This window comes from Primulina tabacum, chromosome 18, assembly GCF_025594145.1.
Source record: "Primulina tabacum isolate GXHZ01 chromosome 18, ASM2559414v2, whole genome shotgun sequence".
Classification (NCBI taxonomy): Eukaryota; Viridiplantae; Streptophyta; class Magnoliopsida; order Lamiales; family Gesneriaceae; genus Primulina; species Primulina tabacum.
In genome coordinates this window covers 1-21,693 of record NC_134567.1, presented here as the reverse complement: position 1 = coordinate 21,693, position 21,693 = coordinate 1, and the positions used below count along the sequence as shown (strand labels likewise).

Below are 21,693 nucleotides of genomic sequence, written 5' to 3'. Positions count from 1 at the left end.
ATCTTTCCTTAAATTGCATGTGGACAAATGTGCATATATTCTGTATAAGAATTAATGAAAGGGCAAAAAACCATTCTTTTAAAAAAACTTAAAAGGCAAAAAGCCCTAGAGAGAGAATTTTTCAAAAATGCTCTCTACCTCCTTTTACCTTCGCTTTTGCGGCCGACCTCTTCCCCTCACAGTGCCTCGTGAATCTCTTCCTTTGTCGATCACTATCTCCTCACCGCGACCGGCGCCTACCGGCGGTCACCGGAAATTCTTAACAACTTTACGGGTTCTTCTGAACTTTTATTCGCGCACACCTACGATTTCTTTCCTTGTGGGTGGGGCGGTCTTAGGTTAAGCAGAGATAAATTTCTGAATGGATATTGTGGGTGGGGCGGTCTTTCCTTGTGGGTGGATATTGTACTAGTTTGATGGAAAAAAAATTTCTGAATGGAGATTTAGAAGAAGTTTCTAATGGAACCTCCAACTCAGTTTGATGAAATGTTTGGGGCCAAAAGTGTGCACATAAAAAATCTTTGTATGTCTTAAATAGCCACCCAAAACATAGTTTGATGATTAACCACTTTCATTAAAGGTCAAGGATTTACCAAGGACAAGCTAATCATACCTTCTTAATAAATCTACTAACGAAAAGACATCTATGTTGATTTTCCTTGTGGATGACATCATTCTGGCAGGAGATAACATAGAAGAAACGAATATATTAAAACAAGAAATGGCGACAAAATTAGAAATCAAGGATTTTGGGCAACTAAGAAACTTCTTGGGAATGGAAGCAGCTAGATCAAAGAAATTGGATTATTGTCTCATGATGCAAGTACATCCTAGAACTCTTAAAAGCAATCAGTATGAGCAGATGTAGATCTGCAAACACTCCAATTGATACGAATTTCAAGCTTGGGGAAGTAAAAAAGGCACTCTGGTTGACACAGGATGATATCAAAGATCAGTTGGAAAACTAATTTATTTAGGAGGCCACTAACCAATAAAGCTGATTTCATGATAATAAATCATGAATTTGCATCGCTCATAATCCAGTCTTACACGACATAACAAAACACACAGATAGACAATCATTTTCTTTTACAAAAGAAAAAATATAAGGAACAATTTGTATTTATTTTGGCAAGATTGCAACAGGTTAAGACAACCTTTTAAGGTTCAAGTTAGCATGTTGGGCATGAAAAATATTTTTGCACCTACTTAAGGGGGGGCTGTTGATTAATTAAGGAGATTTTTTTCCAAAATAATTAGGTTAATTTGGGGATTGATCGAGCGCTCGTCCCAATATATGTGGGACTATAATACTTTTCATTTTTAGTTTCATTTTTGCCTTTAAAAGACTTAACATTATTATGAACAAGAAAGCAAGACAAATAAAATAAAGAGTTTTTCTCTTCCTCGCTTACAAAAACACCAATTTGTAGTAGTTTGGCTACTAATAGCCTACATCTATCATTCTAAGATAGTGCTTGAGATTTCTGATATCACCATTTGCTTGCAAGGATTCTAGGTCCTTACACACAAACACAGTGTGCTTGGGAACACCATTGGGAGGCAACCCGAGAAATCTAGAATTTTGGGAACCCATGGTTTCAAAAATGTCTAAAAAACTTGCAAGTTGGAAGAAGGCATTACTCTCACGAGGCGGTCGTCTTACACTGATAAAGTCGGTGTTAAGCGTCATGCCAACATACTTTATGTTTCTTTAAAGTTCCAAACCGGGTGGTCAAACAATGGAAAAATTGATGAGGGATTTTTTGTGGGATGAAGCCGATGGGGAGGCACATAGCCATGCTGTTGCTTGGGAACAAGTCTGCAAACCTAAAGACAGTGGAGGTCTAGGATTGAGAAATATTCGTCTGAGGAATAAGGCGTTTTTAGGGAAGTGGTGGCGGATATGCTCGGTCGAAAGGTAATCTTTGTGGAAAAAAGTTTTGGTAAGCATTTATGGACTTCAAGATAATGGGTGGGATGTAAGGATGGCTAGGAACTCGACCTTTAGAAGTCCTTGGAAGTTTATCTCTCGTTCTGACACGGCTTGTCATCAGTTGATTAGAGCGGTGCTCAAAGGGGGGAATATCATTCGTTTTTGGAGGATAGGTGGGCGGGGGCTTTGTCGTTCAAAGAGCGTTTTCCATTTCTTTTTCTTATCTCCTCCAAAATCAACAAACCGATTTGCCAATTCTTCAATGTCGTCGATATTCAGGGTAATTCCAGCATTCAATGGGATGTGCGTTTCAGAAGAGCGTTAAACGACGTCAAATTGGGAGAGTTCAGCACTCTTTTAGGGGTCTTAGATTCAGTTAGGATGAGTTTGGGCACGGAGGACATTCGGGTTTGGTTGGGGGAGCCTTCTGGTGTTTTTTCTGTTAATTCTTTTTACACTTCATTCTTTCCGGATCCCAATTTTCCTTCATTCATCTACTACTCTAACATTTGACAAGTACCTATCCCACATAAGGTTCAAGTTTTCTCGTGGATCGTGGCTTTGGGGAAATTGCAGACTTGTGATGCTTTTCAAAAACGCTGGCACATCTCTGTCTTATGCCCACAATGGTGTAGCTTATGCAAGGAACATGAGGAGAATCAAGACCATCTATTGTTGCATTGTTCCTTTACGACTCGTATTTGGATTAAAGTTATGCAAGAGTTGGGTTTTGAATGGACGTTTTCGAGCAGATCACAAGACATGTTTATCATGGACCCGGGATTTCTTACCGGGAAAGCCCTTAGGAACTTTTGGTACTTCGAAGTTCATTGTATCTTTTAGTCGATTTGGTTAGAGCGCAACAGTAGAATATTCACTGATATATCGGAGTCGTTGGATGAAGTATGAGAGAAGATTAAATTCAGAGTTGCGACTTGGGCAACTAAGATGCCACAGTTTAATGACCTGCTAATATCGGACCTAGCTAGGGATTGGAAATTTATTTTTTACTAATGATATTGTAGTTCCCTTAATTGTGTGGTGTCTCATGGATCGGTCCCATTAATTTTTCTATGTACATCTACCTTCTTTATCAGAGAAATTCTTGCACTGACATCACAAGTCTCATTAAACATTACCAAAGATATTCTATATGCAGAAAAGAAAGGTGAAAACTTTTAGCATATATATTAATAGATCTACGCCTAAATATGTATAGATTCTGCAAAATAAGTTCATCGACCCCATGTACTCGATATGACTCAAATCCAGGACAGAAGTCCTAGAAAATCAAATGCCTACCTTGGCCACATTTGTTCACACGTAAAAATTCGATCATCTACAATAGAGATGGAGTAATGGGAGAAAATGTTCAAGGAAGAATTCAATAAACCCCCTCAATAACCTTAGAATGTTGTTTTGTGCGTAGATGCATTTCATCCATTGCAGACGTAATGTATCCCAGAATCTTATTTTTTTCTGGCCTAAATGAAGTTACGACGATTTGAAATCATGCAACTTAAAAGTATATTTGAAACTAATTAATGATAATGAATGTAACACGAGCTGTTTCGTAAGTAACACAATAAAAATGATGCTGACAGCAAGAGTGGGAATGAAAGGAAAGGGATTCAAATTAACTATTATCTGATAAATATGGAACAAGATTTACCGGGCCAAGTTGTACTAGTATCTTCCTTAATTCCGCTGCCCTCACCTACAAAGATATAAGTCAAAACTATACTTAGTGAATTCCTAACAGTAAAGTGTGATTTTGCGGTATGACAATTTTAACTAAATAAGAATAACACATGTTTTCACTAATAAAAAAGTAACAAGACAGCTCATTAACTCATATATAAACGATGCATCAACAAGACAGTGGCATATAACAAATTATATCCAGCAGAATCAAGCTTCACTAATGTTGGCACCACAACTTAAAAAGGATATTTGGGCTCCAAGATGGATGTGTGAGCAACGTTGACAACCAAATAACAGTAGTTAGCAGTTATCGTTCAAGCAGTTAACTACGTGAAAATTGATACAAATGCAGCTGATTTGCTGAGACAGTGATTAAGCTAGCAAGAAAAGTGATCGCAGAATTGCACCAGTATGCAATCCAAAATAAATAATTAAGCTCTCATCATAAAAATTCTTCCGGAAATTTAAGGCAAATTCCGTCATCTTTGCGTGTCTCAGGTTGTACAATTTTGAAGTTTTGTGCACTACAGTATTTCTTCCGACCAGAGTTGTTTCTGCTTGTAAACCTTCGAGAATTTAGTTGTAACCTCACCAATCAACCTTTCATTGTACAGTTTTTCATTGGTCATAAACATCATATTTTGGTCAATCCCAATTACTGGAGGCTACATTCGTTTGACCAATTCAATGAGATTGAAAAACTTTTAACTCGGAAGCACATGTAGAAAATGACGTTCAAATTCGAAAACTATTTGCGCTTAAGATTCATACCTCGAACATCAAATCGGCACGCTCTGTAAGGTTGTCGTAGTACCGTAGAGCGAACCACTTGCCCAGGGTGGTGGTTATTTGGAAGAGTCGTCGCAAAAGAATAAAAGGTTTTTTCAGATATATAGCTCTGATTTTGGAAATGTTGTATTCAGTCAATGATTCGCCTTCGGATGCGGTCATCTGAAAGAGGTAGCCGGAGTACTGAGTGAAAGCATCCAGTTTACTAGAAGCCGCTGCCTCCATAGTGGAAAGGCGTCGAGGAGTGAATGTCGACGGAACCCGCCCGGGAGTGAAGGTAATTGTGGGTAACAGAAGTTGAGACGGTGAGAAGAAAAGTAGCATTGTACGTCTGGGGGTGAGACGAATGAGCGTAGAAACGGTTGGCCTGTCTTTTAAATGTTTTATCTTATTTATCCAAATCCACGAATGTTTCTCTTATTTGCGGAAATAGGATATAATAACTGATTTTGGGGCGATTCTTGCATGACCAACAGGTTGTGCATGATAACCAGGGGTTAAATGTTTATATTATTTATCCAAATCCACAGATGTTTCTCTTTTCTATCCAAATACACGAAATAGGATATAATAACTGATTTTGGGGCGACTCTTGCATGACCAATAGGTTGTGCATGATCTGCATTGAGTAGCCGACAGGACCCTTAGTTTTTGGACAAAAACTTGTGCGATATCGTCTCATGTACCTAAGACATCTCTTACCACCCGTCCAAACTATCTACCCGAACCGGTATTTTACCCAATTTGTGATGCAAAACCCTACTCTAGCAAATCTGATGGATCTAATATTGCCATTTCTCCTTATCAAGAAGAAAAATGCAAGCTTCTTTAATAGGATTAGAGAAAATAAAAGGATCGACTGAAGTGTTTACAAGGGGTTCAATATACACTTCCAAAAATTTCTTTTTTCAAAAATAATTCAGTCTGGTTAGAAACAAAATTTGATATTCTCAATTGTCAATGTTAGACTAACAAAATATGTCCGAAAAGAAGCCAAATTGATAGATTAGTACGGTTCAAATAATGGTTTGACAATGTAAACTTAATGGCAAACTGAAACTAAAATATACGCAAGTTTGTTTCTGGATGTTCGGAGAACTCAAGCTTCTACGTCCCTCCTGCTTCTTTTTGGGAAGGCTCACACTAGAAGGGTTTGAGCTTTAGAAGCAATTTACGAAAACCTAGTTCAGTTTGGACTTAATACTGCCAAAATTGAAACTCCTAGTTTACTGAACTGAATGAAGAAATAGTATACAAATTGTTCTCGAATACAATGAATTACAAAGATTTCTTCTAGCACTTAATAAACCTTAATGATTAGATAACTTTGAAAAGTGTGCTTTATGATCAGTTCTACTTGTATGTTTGAAAGCTTGAATCAAATGTTTGTCTGTGTAATCTTTTTGTTCTGTAGGTTACTAACATCCGCTCAACTAATCTGCATCATTATTTATAGATTTCAAACTATGTTAGGATCGATTTGGGGGGAAATCGTTGAGTTATAATAACTCGGTTCTTGAAATATTGAAAGCCGACTAATTAGATCGAGTTTGGTGTTCAAACCAAGAGGACGATACTCGAAATAATCCTTCGTAGAAATCGATTGTAATGCCCGAGATCTTAGTTTGATACTTTTGAGTTATCTCATATTATGAATAAAGGAATGGAAGAACAGACATGGAGAGTCGACGTTGCAATTCGAGTTTTGGTGGTACAGTAGAGTCAGTGCACCCGCACCATAAAAGTGACCGCACCTGCGGTGTTGGGACAGAGAGGGCAACGCACCCGCGGTCCAAAAGCTAGCGCACCCGCGGTCGTTTCTTCTGAAATTTTGGAAGTATTACAGTAGGCTCAGCGCACCCGCAGTGCAAAGCTAGCGCACCTGCGGTGCGACGTGTTGAACAAAGATTAAGCCATTTGCCTTCACCATGCAATATATATATATGAAGTGTCTTCATTCCTTCATTTCAGCAGGAAAGCACCGAGAGAAATTCAAAAATTCCTCCAAACTTCATTCCATCTTAGACATTTGATTGTGAAGAATCTAACCATCCGATTTTCGATTCAAGTTCATTTTCGTGATCTTCTTGACAAAGGCTACAAGAGGATGCAAGTTGTTTAAGTTTCAGTATGATTCAGATTTTATGTATGGAAAGAATTATGATTTGAACTCTAAAATATGTTCTTGAGATTTCGAGATATGTATCTTCGTAACCGGATTGAAGAACGGATATGATATGCGATCTTTTTCATGTTCCATCATGTCTTGACTTGGATATATACAGATTTCAGCATAGTAGATTTTGTTAGGATGAGAATTATGAGTTATGGTTATTGATTATTGATGTTTGAATTGATCGGTATTGAGAGATTACGCCGTTATGCCATTGAAATGTACCGAGATTGAATATTGATCCGTATGTGTATTGATTTAAGCTAGAGATTGATAGAATACATCTTGAATATGTCATTTCAGATTTATCTTGACTAGCTTCGACATCGAGATCTCGACAACGACAAAGACTGAACAACGAAAGGTATAATTCAATGTTTGATTGGGGAGATATAACTCGAATCAGATCCGGTTTGAGTTTCCCACAAATCACATACTAGATTTCTATACCTTGTTATGTTGTGCTTTATATTGATTTATATACAAGCATTGAGATAGGAGAGTCATTGGCAGATATGCCAAGTTTCTAGACGTTCGGTGGTATCGAGGCATAGGAGAAGATCGACTCCGATTGTAGATATTCGATACAGACAGGGCCGAAGTCTAGGAATAAGACGTACCGCCACCCCGACTGGGAGAGTAGGTGGGAGACTTGTTACGTCTTATTCACACCGGGATCCCTAGACTTAGATACGAGTCGAGTCAAAGATATGAGTGTGATTTAAGTTGCTTGCCTTATATTGATTATGTTTCATAGACTATGGGACGTATTGCTATTGGTTACATTCATGATAGTATGTTCATGATTTATATTGTGTATATGCATGTGTACATGTTTTATACTGGGATTTGTTCTCACCGGAGTTTCCGGCTGTTGTTGTGTCTGTATGTGTGCATGACAACAGATGTGACAGGATCGGAGTCGAGACAAAGATGAGAGATCGAGATAGCGTGGTGATTTCGGGCGTAGAAGACAACTAAATGTTCTACTTGTACTATGTAGTTTGTTAAGAACACTAGTTGGTATAAAGGAAATAGAACAAGACATGTACTTACGTTTGTTGAAATAAAATAGAGATAACATTGATGTATGATTTATATACACTTGGTTATATTGTTAAAAAGCAAAATTTTGACCCGCATTTTCTAGCAAAGATCCAATTAATCCCAAAGACAATTGAGTCAGAGCCCGGGTCCCCACATCGATTAAATACTTTGTAAAACATTAAAATATATGGAAGTTGAATGAGTAAAAATATTTTGTTGAAGTATTTTATCAAACACTTGGAATGTAATATTTTGGTATTTGAAGAACTCATAAAATGCTTCAGCAATGCATCTTTAAAACTATGAAAATGATAAGTAAATGCAATAAATAAATAGACACAAATTTTTTATAGATGTTCGGATACTTCAAATGCCCCTACATCACCCATTCTTCTTCTTGGGAATGATCCACTAGAAGACTTTGATTTATACAATAACTTGTACAAAACTCATTTCAAGTTATGACTTATCTCTTTTCTAATTGAAACTCCTAGCACATTCTCGATTGTAGGCTGCAACCTCACAATCTGCATAATATTTAACGTCTCTTATGCCAAGACTACATACACAAGTTTATTGTCTTTGTGCAAAACTCACTCAACTAATCTTTGAAATTCGACTCTCTTGTATATGTGTGAGTGATTGTGTATTAGGAATTTATCCTTTACAGTGTGCATCTCAAATGTGTCCTCACACAAGGAATTGTGCTCTCAACTAGCCGATTTCTTCATGCTAACTGCCCATCCTTTGAATCCCCTTCAAAAGCTCTTGTTTGATCTTCAAGATTTTGTATTCATAGGCTCCAACAATAATATATACGTTAGATACAAGAATATGATCGTTTGGAAAGTTTTTGTACTGTTTCTGAAATTGCAACGGTCAAGTTCGCCTTGCTGGACATTTTCCCGAGTGGTCAACTCTGGTCAACTGTTCAACTGGTTCAGTTCAATTGGTTTGGTTTAGTTCTACTGGTTCGGTTCAGTTTCAGCTGGTCTGGTTCAGTTCAACTGGTTTAGTTCAGTTCATTTGTTTCAGTTCACTTTCAGCTGGTCTGGTTCAATTCAGTTCAGTTGGTTAGCAGCTGGTTCAGATCAGTTCAGTTGGTCAGCTGAAAGTAGCTAGGCTGATTTCAGTTTTTGCAGAACCAGTAGTTTTATAGTCATTTATCAGCATATTAGGCTTCGATTCAGGCTTTGGCTTCAGAATATGATATGTAGATAATCATCTTATCTTTTCAACGCATACTGAATTGCTTCATTATAATAAATGAGCTGAGAGTTATGACCAAAATACCGCAACTGCTCATACCCAACTGATTGATGTTTTTGTGCAATCAGTTTGGTAATTCAGCAATCAGTTAGACCTCGGTAAAATCCAATTTTTCCCAACTGACGTGAAATAAGACTTGTTCCAAATTGAGTTTTTTGATTAGTCTAGTTTGCGGATTGTCATTTGAATTATCCAGTTGACATATATCATCAAAATACCGAAACTGGCCAGAAATTTAGTTTGTGTAGAATTCAGTTTCAGTTTGCTTCTTGTTTTAATAACTTCATACTTCAGTAAATATGTTACAAATACAATAAAAAAAGTTTGTTAACATCAAATCAAGATTGCGAACATGAAATGATCCAACAAACTGCATGGTCACAAACTTTAAAAATGATATGTTCCAAATAACGATAGTTGTTGCTTCGACTTTTGTCCAGGTCATCATTCTCTTGACATCCGTACAAAATGTAATGTGGTTGGATTTGGATACATCAGTAAAATACGAAAAAACTTATCCAATAATTAGTTTAGTCATATAGTATAAATTGATGTCCTTGATAGTGAATATAAACTGATTACTTGATAAAAGTGCTTCGATATAAGTTAATGATTTTTTTATGAAAATAACTGAAACAGGGCTGCAAAGAAGCCTTCATCAATCAGCAAAGATTGCCCATTGATATTCATAACAATCTTCCCCTCTTCACTGACTGACTCTTCTCATGGACACTCGAAAACTGTCACAAAGATATTATAGCCTTGTATTATCTATGATGAAATGATGTCTGACATCAATGTGTTTGGTCCTGAAGTGTAGAATTGGATTGTAGGTGATTGTATCTATAACTGATCGATGAGAACGTCTTGGAACTAAGTTCTGGACAAAATTTCTAGTAAAATGAGTTAGTTCTTCTTGCATATCACCAATCTAGTTATTATCAGTTAAAACTTAACCTATCTTTTTAGGTTCAATGTTAAAAATGAAAGCATAGTGTTAAAATAGATTGAGCATCTATCTTTTGGTCATCACCAGAGCAGATGTTTTACCTATTACTAAGCCTGGTGGATAATTCTTGTTCCATATATAATTGAGTTCATCAATGTTATGTGGAACTGAAACAGTTTGATAGTGCTTAGTTTGGTTCTCAAATTATCTTTGTGCATTAGCAAACAGGTCAACTGGACCATCATTTTTGTCAACTAATTGATCAAATAGCTTAGGCTTTGGAGATTGAAGTGTGTGAGTTGGATAGTTTTTTTATCAGTTGACATTGTTTCATGATATGCACATATTTTCAACATTTAAAGTTATTTTGTTAAATACTCGATAAGCTTTGCTAACTGAAAAATAACCCTGAAATATACCCTTATCTGACTTAGGATAAAAAACGGTCAGATAATTTTTACCATTATTGTAGATTAAACATTTGCAACCAAAGATTTTGAAATAGGACACCACTGGTTGCTTGTCATGCCAGATCTCATATGGTGTCTTGCCATGCTTCTTGCTAATCATTTATCTGCTCTGAGTATAACATGCAGTGTTCACTGCCTCAGCCCAAAACTTTTGAGAAATACCAGAATCAGCAAGCAATGTTCTAACAGTTTATTTAAGAGTTCTCTGTTCTTCCTCTTAGCAACTCCATTTTGTTGAGGTGTTCTGGCCGCAGAGAACTCATGCCCGATTCCATGGCTTTCTAAAAAAATTTAAAAAGTTTGTTGACAAATTCAGTCCTCTATCATATATGATTTGGTCAATCCTTTTTGATTTTTCATTTAAAATTCTTTTAAAAATCTTGATCAGTTGAGTATCAGTTTGGTCTTTTGATTTTAAAAATATTAACCAAGTAACCCTTGAGAAATCATCAACAATAACTAGAGTGTATTCCATTCCCCTTAGGCTCATGACCAAGTTATGACCAAACAAATCCATATACAACAGTTCTAAGCTTCGGGTTGATTAGTTACACCATTTGTTCTTAAAAGATGAAATAACTTGCTTCCCAAACTAACAAGCTAAACAAATTTTGTCCTTGGAAAATTCAATTTTGGGCATCATTGGCCATAAACACTTCACTTTTTCATCGTCACTCGAACTGCTTAAGCTTTTTGACTCAGATGATTCATCGTCAGAATCAACCCACTCTGACTTGCTTTCTTCAGCCAACACCACCTTATTCAAGGTCTTGAAGGACTTATTCTCATCTTTGAATCTACTTCTATCAAAGGACTTCTTGCCCTTCTCAACGATCCTTTGTCATACTTCTTCGGTTTTGTAATGCCCAAAAATTTAACCCTAGTAATCTGTAATTATTGATTTATAATTTGATATGATTACGAAAGAATTAATCGGGACACGATTTGAAGTAACGTGTGAAAAGGTATGTGCGAGGACAGTACCATCGGCGCACATGCGCGACATGAGACGCGCACATGCGCGAATTGAACAGAAGGTCTCGCGCATTTGCGCGACAGCAATGCGCATATGCGCGAGCTGTGTGAAGGTTCAATCACAACTCCAGAGAGTCTCGCGCATATGCGCGAGCTGCCGAGAAGAAATGTGCGAAGACCAGAAGGTCTCGCGCATATGCGCCGGATTTAGGTCGCGCATATGCGGGAGACGTGTTGCGCGTAGAGTTCGCCATTTGCCTGATGCATGCATGATTGTATATATATATATATATATATATATATACAAACGTTTAATCCTTCAAAAACGAAAAGTCGAAGGAAACTTTGGAGAAAATAGTCCGTGAATCTTAGGATCGCGATTGTGCAAAATCCGTCCGTCTGATTTTAAATCCGACTTCGGTACTGTAATCCTATCGACGTAGGCTACAACTGGACGTAAGTTTTGCTACGTTTTGACATGTTTTGAAATTATGCTATTGTCAGAATTGAATAGGATTCATATATGATGTTCTTGACATGTTAGACGTCATAGAATCGAAGTCAGATTGAGAAACGAACTGAGTATGAAATTGTTATGAATTTTTAGGGTATATTGATTTATACCGGACAAAATTGAATTACGATTGGATTACGGATTGTATTGGATATTGGTTATGGATTGTAACTATTATCTGGTGATGTTGTATTGACGGGGATATTGAAATTGTACCGTTATACCGTTGATTTGAATTAAATTCAGATTAATCAGATTCAGTGTTGAATTGAGAATTGAATATTGATATTATGATTCTCAATATATCGTTTCAGATCTACAAAGACAGTCTTGAGTTCAGAACTGAGATTGCTTCAGACCGTGACTACAAACGAAAGGTATAAGTCAATGTGGTATCGGGAGATCGACTTAAGTCGGTTTAGACTTGAGTTTCCCTAAATCACATACTTTACTTTATTGCATTGATATTTGCATTGATTTGATTGATATACTTGTTCTCTTGATTTATAGACAGCAGGTATTAGACGAGTAATCTTGGGACAGAAGTGCCTGATAGTGGTGGGATCGCCACGGGCACATTGCACGATGTCACAAGATAGTGTATTGGCGATAGTGCCAAAGTCTGTCACCGGATGATTGGCTATCGATGTGGATAGAATTTGGGTTTCTTCTATTACTGTTGATCGATGTCGTATCGGTGTGGATAGAATTGGAGCTTCTTCTATTACTGGTGATCGATATTATATCGGTGTGGATAGAATTAGAGTTCCTTCTATTACTGGTGATCGATACCATATCGGTGTGGATAGAATCAGACCTTTTTCTATTTCTGGTGATCGATACCTTATCGACGTGGATAGAACTGGAGTCTTTTCTATTACTGTTGGTCGATATAGGAATGCCAACTTCTGGAAACCGGGATCCCTAGACTAGGATTGAGTCTAGTCTAAATTGTGTAGCTACGAGTATTGTCGACAGTTTGATATTAGTTATGTTTCAGATTTTGATACATATTGCTGTACATGTTACATGCTTTATATTTGTTTATATGATTGCATGTTTCGTTGATTTATACTGGGATTATATTCTCACCGGAATTATCCGGCTGTTGTCTTGTTTGTATGTGTACATGACAAATGGTGGGACAGGATCAGAGTCCAGGAGATGAGGAAAGATCGTGATAGAGTGGAGACTTCGGACTTTGATGTATATAGGGTTTTGGCACTTGATAATTAGATGTTGAACCTTAGTTTTTACTGATTTGTAGACGGTATGGGACTTGTACTTTATTTTATACTGAGTTGTATATTAGTGTGATTTCACTACATTCCGCATTAAAAAGAAAAAAATTTTATGACCCTAATTACTTGATTAGTAAATTGATCCTGATGACGATTAAGAACTGATTAGCGTCCGGGTCCCCACAACAGGTGGTATCAGAGCGGTAGATCCTTTAGACTGAGGTAGGAGCTAGTGAGCGGGGTAAATTGAGGTTTTCTTTCCTGCTTTTGATTGCTAGCATGATTTACTGCTTTATAATGCATGTTTATCTGGTTATCTGACTTGATTTGAAAACATGTATTATTGAGAATGGATCAGCACCGATTCTGGATCAGCTGTAAGATGATCCGAGGAGGATTGAAACTGATATGTGGTAGTTGGAATTATTAACCTCCTTGATTATCAGATATGCCTCCGAGAAGAGTACCAGAACAGGGTAGTACTTCAAATCCTCCCATGGATGTGACAGCTACTCCTATGGAGAAATTGCTGAAAAGGTTTCAATCATTCCATCCACCGACGTTGAAGGGTACGGAGAATTTCGTGGAATGTGAGAGTTGGTTAGATGATATCGAGATGTTGTTTGAGTCCTTGGACTATACTGATGAGAAGAGGGTGAAACTGATAGGGCACCAGTTACACGATGTGGCAAAGAACTGGTGGATTACCACAAAGCGGGCCTTGGAACAACGAGGTACGACTATCACCTGGAATGTCTTTAGAAATGAATTTTATCAAAGGTTCTTTCCAGTGTCGTATAGAAAGGACAAGGGAGCCGAGTTTGCAAACTTGAGGCAGGGCCAGCTAAACATTGAGGAATATGTGGCCAAATTCTCTACACTGCTCCGATTTGCTCCCCACGTAGCTGAACATGACGAGGCCGTTGCGGACCAGTTCATATATGGCCTAAATCCTGAAATCCTTACCTTGGTGAATACCGGGAGGCCAAACAACTTTACTGATGCCTTGAACCGAGCCAAGGGAGCTGAAGCTGGTCTGATGAGACAGAAAGAGGCTTCGTTTCTGTCTGCAGCACCAAGATCACAGATGTTTCCACCATCTTTTCGATATGAAAGCGGCAGTGGTAGTGGGAAGAAAGATTTCCTGAAAGCTAAGAGGAAGCAATTCAAGAAATCTGGAAGTAGCTCATCCAGTTCGAGTGGCTCTAGACAGATTGGTCAGGGCCAGAGTTATATAGGACCTTACTGTAGCACTTGTGGAGGGAAGCATTCCACAGAACAGTGCCGAGGAGTGTTCGGCAACTGCCGCATTTGTAAACAGCATGGACACTTTGCCCGATTGTGTTCACAGCGAAGTGCCCAGGGATCCCAGGCCGCTGAGTCATCTAGATCAGTGGCTCAGACATGGAGACGATCTGCTGCCGTTCATTCCTTCCAGCCAGCACCACCTACTCAGTCACAGCCGAGGCCAGAAGGGAGCCAGACAGCGAGCAAGCCTCCTAGACAGCAGGCCCGAGTGTTCGCTTTGACTGAGGAACATGCACAGGATGCACCTGATGATGTTGTTGCAGGTAACTGTTTTATTTCTAGTTATCCTGCTTATGTATTGATTGATACTGGTGCATCCCATACATTTATATCTGAGCGATTTGCTTTGATGCATTCTTTGCCTATTGAGTCATTATCTGCAGTAGTGTCTGTCTCTTCTCCTTTGGGGACGGGTTTGATATCAGTGAAATCTGTTAGATCGTGTACACTGCAGTATGATGGGCATGAAATTGAGTTAGACTGTATTGTGCTTGGGATATCTGACTTTGATTGTATTATCGGTATCGATACGTTGACCAAGTACAGGGCTACAGTCGATTGTTTCCGCAAGATTGTTCGATTCCGACCTGAAATGGCTGAGGAGTGGAAATTTTACGGTAAGGGTTCTCGAGCTAGGATTCCTTTGATATCTGCAATAAATATGACTCGATTATTGCAGAAAGGAGCGGATGGATTCCTGGTATATTCAGTTGATTTACTGAAGTCGAGCCCATCATTGGCGGACTTGCGAGTGGTGTGTGAGTTTGCTGATGTCTTTCCAGATGAGATTCCTGGATTGCCTCCGATTCGAGAGATAGACTTCAGCATTGAGTTGATGCCAGGAACAGTTCCGATTTCGAGGACTCCGTACCGGATGGCACCTATCGAGTTGAAAGAATTGAAAGAACAGCTGGAAGATTTACTGGCCAAGGGATATATCAGACCGAGTGTTTCTCCTTGGGGCACTCCAGTACTGTTCGTGAGGAAGAAGGATGGGTCGATGAGACTTTGTATCGACTACCGGCAACTGAATAAGGCAACGATAAAGAATAAATATCCATTGCCTCGTATTGATGATTTATTTGATCAGTTGCAGGGTTCTTCGGCGTATTCCAAGATCGATCTGAGATCTGGATACCATCAACTGAGAGTCAGGGATTCTGATATCTCAAAGACAGCATTCAGAACCAGGTATGGACACTATGAATTTATTGTCATGCCATTTGGTTTGACGAATGCACCAGCGGTATTTATGAGATTGATGAACCGTGTCTTTCAAAAATATCTCGATGATTTTGTGATTATTTTCGTCGATAATATTTTGATCTATTCAAAGAATGTGATGGAGCATGCTGAACATTTAAGAACTGTGTTGCGAATTTTGAGGGCGGAGAAACTATATGCTAAACTGTCGAAATGCGAGTTCTGGTTGAAACAGGTGGTATTTCTGGGGCATATTATATCCGGAGACGGGATATCCGTTGATCTCAGTAAGGTTGAGGCAGTGATTTCTTGGCCGAGACCGACCTCTGTACCAGAGATACGCAGCTTTATGGGTTTGGCAGGATATTATCGCCGATTTATTAAAGATTTTTCGAGTATTGCCAAACCGATTACACAGTTGACTCAGAAGAATGCTCCATTCGTTTGGTCTGAGGAATGTGAGACCAGTTTTCTCGAATTGAAGAAAAGATTGACCAGTGCTCCAGTGCTGACTATCCCGTCAGGTACTGGTGATTTTGTTGTTTATTGTGATGCATCTCACCGAGGATTGGGCTGTGTGTTGATGCAGCGAGGACATGTTATCGCTTATGCCTCGAGACAATTGAAGCCCCATGAATCTCGTTACCCAATTCATGATCTTGAATTGGCAGCCATAGTTTTTGCTTTGAAGATATGGCGACATTACCTTTACGGTGAGAAATTCGAAATATATTCTGATCATAAAAGCTTGAAATATCTGTTTTCACAGTCAGAGTTGAATATGAGACAGAGGAGATGGCTTGATTTGCTAAAGGATTTCGATTGTGAAATCAAATACTACCCAGGAAAGTCCAATGCAACAGCCGATGCACTGAGTCGAAAGATATGTTCTTTATCCTTATCGACGATAGGTGTCTCGAATTTAATAGAAGACTACTGTATGTCTGGATTAGCTTTTGAAACAGATTGTCAGCCTCTGAGATTATATACAATTCGAGCTGAACCAGAATTGATATTGAGAATCAAAGAGGCACAAAAAGTTGATCAGAACGTACAGAATTCGATTGCAATGGTCAGAGCTGGTCATCAATCGGAATATCAGGTTCGAGATAGTGTTTTGTATGTGAATAATCATATTGTTGTGCCGAATGTTTCGGAATTGAGACAACGAATACTGACAGAAGCGCACAACAGTCGTTTTAGCATTCATCCTGGTGGCAGGAAGATGTATAATGATTTAAAGACACAGTATTGGTGGAAGCAAATGAAATCTGATGTTACCGAATTGGTAGCCAAGTGTCTGAATTGCCAACAGGTGAAGGCTGAAAGGAAGAAACCTGGAGGACTGTTACAGAGTTTGTCTACTCCTGAATGGAAATGGGAGCACATTTCCATGGATTTTGTGACACAGTTGCCCCGTTCCTCCCGAGGTTGTGATGCGATTTGGGTCGTGATTGATCGATTGACCAAATACGCATGCTTTATTCCATAAAAGATGACCTATAGATATGATCAGATGGCCGATATCTACGTCAAGGAAGTGGTTAGACTGCACGGAGTGCCGAAGTTGATTGTTTCAGACCGTGATCCTCGGTTTACTTTGCACTTCTGGCAGAGTTTGCAGCAAGCTATTGGTACGAAGTTACATCTGAGTACCGCATATCATCCTCAGACTGACGGACAATCAGAACGGACGATTCAGACATTGGAAGATATGATGAGAGCTGTAGTGCTTGATTTTAGCACTAACTGGCAGGATGCATTGCCTCTTTGCGAGTTTTCGTACAACAATAGCTATCAAACGAGTATTGAGATGGCACCATTTGAAGCGTTGTACGGAAAGAAGTGTCGATCCCCTCTTTATTGGGATGATATCTCTGAAGTTCCGGAGACTGGACCTGATATGATCAGAGATATGACTGAAAAACTGAAATTGATTCAGAAGAAAATGAAGGCAGCCCAGGACAGACAAGCTAAATATGCCAACCTTCGGCGACGACCGTTGGTATTTGAAGCAGGAGACCGAGTGTTCCTGAAGATCTCTCCTTTCAGAGGTGTGGTCCGATTTGGGAAGAAATGGAAGTTGTCTCCACGATACGTCGGTCCTTATGAGATTCTTGAAAAGATAGGAGATCGTGCCTATCGACTAGCATTGCCACCTTCAATATGCAATACATGATGTCTTTCATGTATCAATGCTGCGGAAATATCTCCCTGATGATTCACATGTTATTCAACTCGACGAGACCGAGCTGGATGAGACATTGAGTTATGTTGAGAAACCGATCAGGATTATCGATCGTAAGGAAAAACAGCTCAGAACGAAGATGATTCCGTTGGTGAAAGTACAATGGACTCGTCATGGCGTTGAAGATGCCACTTGGGAGACTGAATCAGATATGAGACAAGAATTCCCAGCATTATTTCACTGATGTAAATTTCTGTTCAGTGTTATTACATACCTTCTTATTGATATGATGGATTGCCTGTGATTTCGGGGACGAAATCATATCTTAGGGGGGGAGAAATATAATGCCCAAAAATTTAACCCTAGTAATCTGTAATTATTGATTTATAATTTGATATGATTACGAAAGGATTAATCGGGACACGATTTGAAGTAACGTGTGAAAAGGTATGTGCGAGGACAGTACCATCGGCGCACATGCGCGACATGAGACGCGCACATGCGCGAATTGGACAGAAGGTCTCGCGCATATGCGCGACAGGAAGGCGCGCATATGCGCGAGCTGTGTGAAGGTTCAATCACAACTCCAGAGAGTCTCGCACATATGCGCGGAAGGTGTCGCGCATATGCGCGAGCTGCCGAGAAGAAATGTGCGAAGACCAGAAGGTCTCGCGCATAGGCGCCGATTTAGGTCGCGCATATGCGCGAGACGTGTTGCGCGTAGAGTTCTCCATTTGCCTGATGCATGCATGATTGTGTATATATATATATATATACACAAACGTTTAATCCTTCAAAAACGAAAAGTCGAAGGAAACTTTGGAGAAAATAGTCCGTGAATCTTAGGATCGCGATTGTGCAAAATCCGTCCGTCTGATTTTAAATCCGACTTCGGTACTGTAATCCTATCGACGTAGGCTACAACTGGACGTAAGTTTTGCTACGTTTTGACATGTTTTGAAATTATGCTATTGTCAGAATTGAATAGGATTCATATATGATGTTCTTGACATGTTAGACGTCATAGAATCGAAGTCAGATTGAGAAACGAACTGATTATGAAATTGTTATGAATTTTTAGGGTATATTGATTTATACCGGACAAAATTGAATTACGATTGGATTACGGATTGTATTGGATATTGGTTATGGATTGTAACTATTATCTGGTGATGTTGTATTGACGGGGATATTGAAATTGTACCGTTATACCGTTGATTTGAATTAAATTCAGATTAATCAGATTCAGTGTTGAATTGAGAATTGAATATTGATATTATGATTCTCAATATATCGTTTCAGATCTACAAAGACAGTCTTGAGTTCAGAACTGAGATTGCTTCAGACCGTGACTACAAACGAAAGGTATAAGTCAATGTGGTATCGGGAGATCGACTTAAGTCGGTTTAGACTTGAGTTTCCCTAAATCACATACTTTACTTTATTGCATTGATATTTGCATTGATTTGATTGATGTACTTGTTCTCTTGATTTATAGACAGCAGGTATTAGACGAGTAATCTTGGGACAGAAGTGCCTGATAGTGGTGGGATCGCCACGGGCACATTGCACGATGTCACAAGATAGTGTATTGGCGATAGTGCCAAAGTCTGTCACCGGATGATTGGCTATCGATGTGGATAGAATTTGGGTTTCTTCTATTACTGTTGATCGATGTCGTATCGGTGTGGATAGAATTGGAGCTTCTTCTATTACTGGTGATCGATATTATATCGGTGTGGATAGAATTAGAGTTCCTTCTATTACTGGTGATCGATACCATATCGGTGTGGATAGAATCAGACCTTTTTCTATTTCTGGTGATCGATACCTTATCGACGTGGATAGAACTGGAGTCTTTTCTATTACTGTTGGTCGATATAGGAATGCCAACTTCTGGAAACCGGGATCCCTAGACTAGGATTGAGTCTAGTCTAAATTGTGTAGCTACGAGTATTGTCGACAGTTTGATATTAGTTATGTTTCAGATTTTGATACATATTGCTGTACCTGTTACATGCTTTATATTTGTTTATATGATTGCATGTTTCGTTGATTTATACTGGGATTATATTCTCACCGGAATTATCCGGCTGTTGTCTTGTTTGTATGTGTACATGACAACAGGTGGGACAGGATCAGGGTCCAGGAGATGAGGAGAGATCGTGATAGAGTGGAGACTTCGGACTTTGATGTATATAGGGTTTTGGCACTTGATAATTAGATGTTGAACCTTAGTTTTTACTGATTTGTAGACGGTACGGGACTTGTACTTTATTTTATACTGAGTTGTATATTAGTGTGATTTCACTACATTCCGCATTAAAAAGAAAAAAATTTTATGACCCTAATTACTTGATTAGTAAATTGATCCTGATGACGGTTAAGAACTGATTAGCGTCCGGGTCCCCACAGGTTTGCTACAATCAGCTATAAAGTGTCCAATTTTGCCACAATTGAAACAAGCGTTGGAATCATCAGTTAATTCCTTCTTCTGATAAGATCTTCGGTGAGAGCCTTGAAATTTTCCTTAATTCTTCCTTAGAAACTTTCCAAACTTCTTCACAAACAATGACATGTATTACTTCAAAATAACTTCTCGGTTATTTTACACTTTTCCAAGTGCACTCAGTTCAATGATAATGCTGCTTAATTTTTTATCACAGACATTGATTCTCCTTGCTTCATATCGATGTTGTCAAACTTCTGTGTAGCAACAAAAAGTTCTTTTTCTTTCTGTTGTTCATTATCCCCCCGCAACTGAATCAGTTTTTCTCAAATTTCTTTTGTTTTCTTGCACATCTTGATTTTGCTGAAAGTATTCTTGTCAGCGAGTTTTATACAGTATGAATTTAGCCTCATTATCGAGGTTGGCTGCTTTCTTATCATCGTTTGTCCATTAATCTCTAGGCTTTTCAATTTTCTGAGGTGATACATCCGTTGTAGCAACAATAATGTTTAGTTTCATATTGTTATTGGTCCATCAGTAATGATGTATCATATATCATCGTCTTGTGCAGATAAATGAGCATGCATCCTTATCTATCAATCATCAAATTCTTTTAAGGAGAAACTGAGATCTAGTTGAATTAAGTCATTTTAGAAAATGTTCAGGGACGAGACTAACCCTTGCTCTGATTCCACTTGATAGAATCGGTAAAAGTGTTAAAAAGAGGTTGAATAAACACTTCCTAAAATTTTTTCTTCAAAAATAATTCAGCCTGGTAGAACTGAAATTGATTTTCTCAATTGTCATTGTCAGATGGCTAACAAAATATGTGCAGAAAGAAGCCAAACTATCATATTAAAAAAAATTCAAATAATGGTTTGGCTAAGTAAATTGTATGATTAACTGAAATTAAAATGTACGCATGTTTGTTTATGGATGTTCAGAGAACTCAAGCTCGTACATCACCTCTTCTTTTCGTTTTGGGAAGGCTCACACTAAAAGGCTTTGATATTTACAAGCAATTTGCAAAAAAACCCAGTTCAGTTTGGACCTAACACTTTCAAAACTGAAACTCCTAATCTACTCAACTAAACGAAGAAACGGTATACAAATTGTTCTCAAATACAATGAATTATAAAGAATTCTCCTAGTATTTAATGATTCTTAATGATCATATACAACTCTATAATGTGTGTTTTATGGTCAATTTCGCTTGAAAGCTTGAATTAGATGTCTGTCTGTGTAATATTTTTGTTCTGTAGGTTAGTAACCTCTGCTCGATTAATCTGCATCATTATTTATAGACTTCAAATTGCAACGGTCACTAACTTAAAAAAAAGATCCATTCCAAATAATGATAGTCGTTGTTGCTTCTTTTGTCTAGGTCATTATTCTTCTACATCCGTACAAAATGTAGTGTGGTTGGATTTTTTTTTGTTAGCAAAGTACGAAAAAACTTATCTAATAATCAGTTTGGC

The 21,693-nt window shown here is 38.4% G+C and overlaps 1 protein-coding gene across 1 annotated transcript in view; it reads right to left on the bottom strand.

The window, feature by feature from the left end:
* Positions 1–4,813, bottom strand: part of LOC142532834 (putative aarF domain-containing protein kinase At1g71810, chloroplastic) — a 43,939-nt gene extending 39,126 nt beyond the window's left edge. Inside the window, exons 1-2 of the mRNA XM_075639340.1 lie at positions 4,412–4,813; positions 3,609–3,653 (exon numbers count right to left, since the gene is read on the bottom strand). Coding sequence (XP_075495455.1) covers positions 3,609–3,653; positions 4,412–4,753 — 387 coding nt within the window. The 5' untranslated portion in view covers positions 4,754–4,813. The remainder of the gene's footprint in view (positions 1–3,608; positions 3,654–4,411) is intronic.
* Between the last annotated feature and the right edge of the window lie 16,880 nt (positions 4,814–21,693).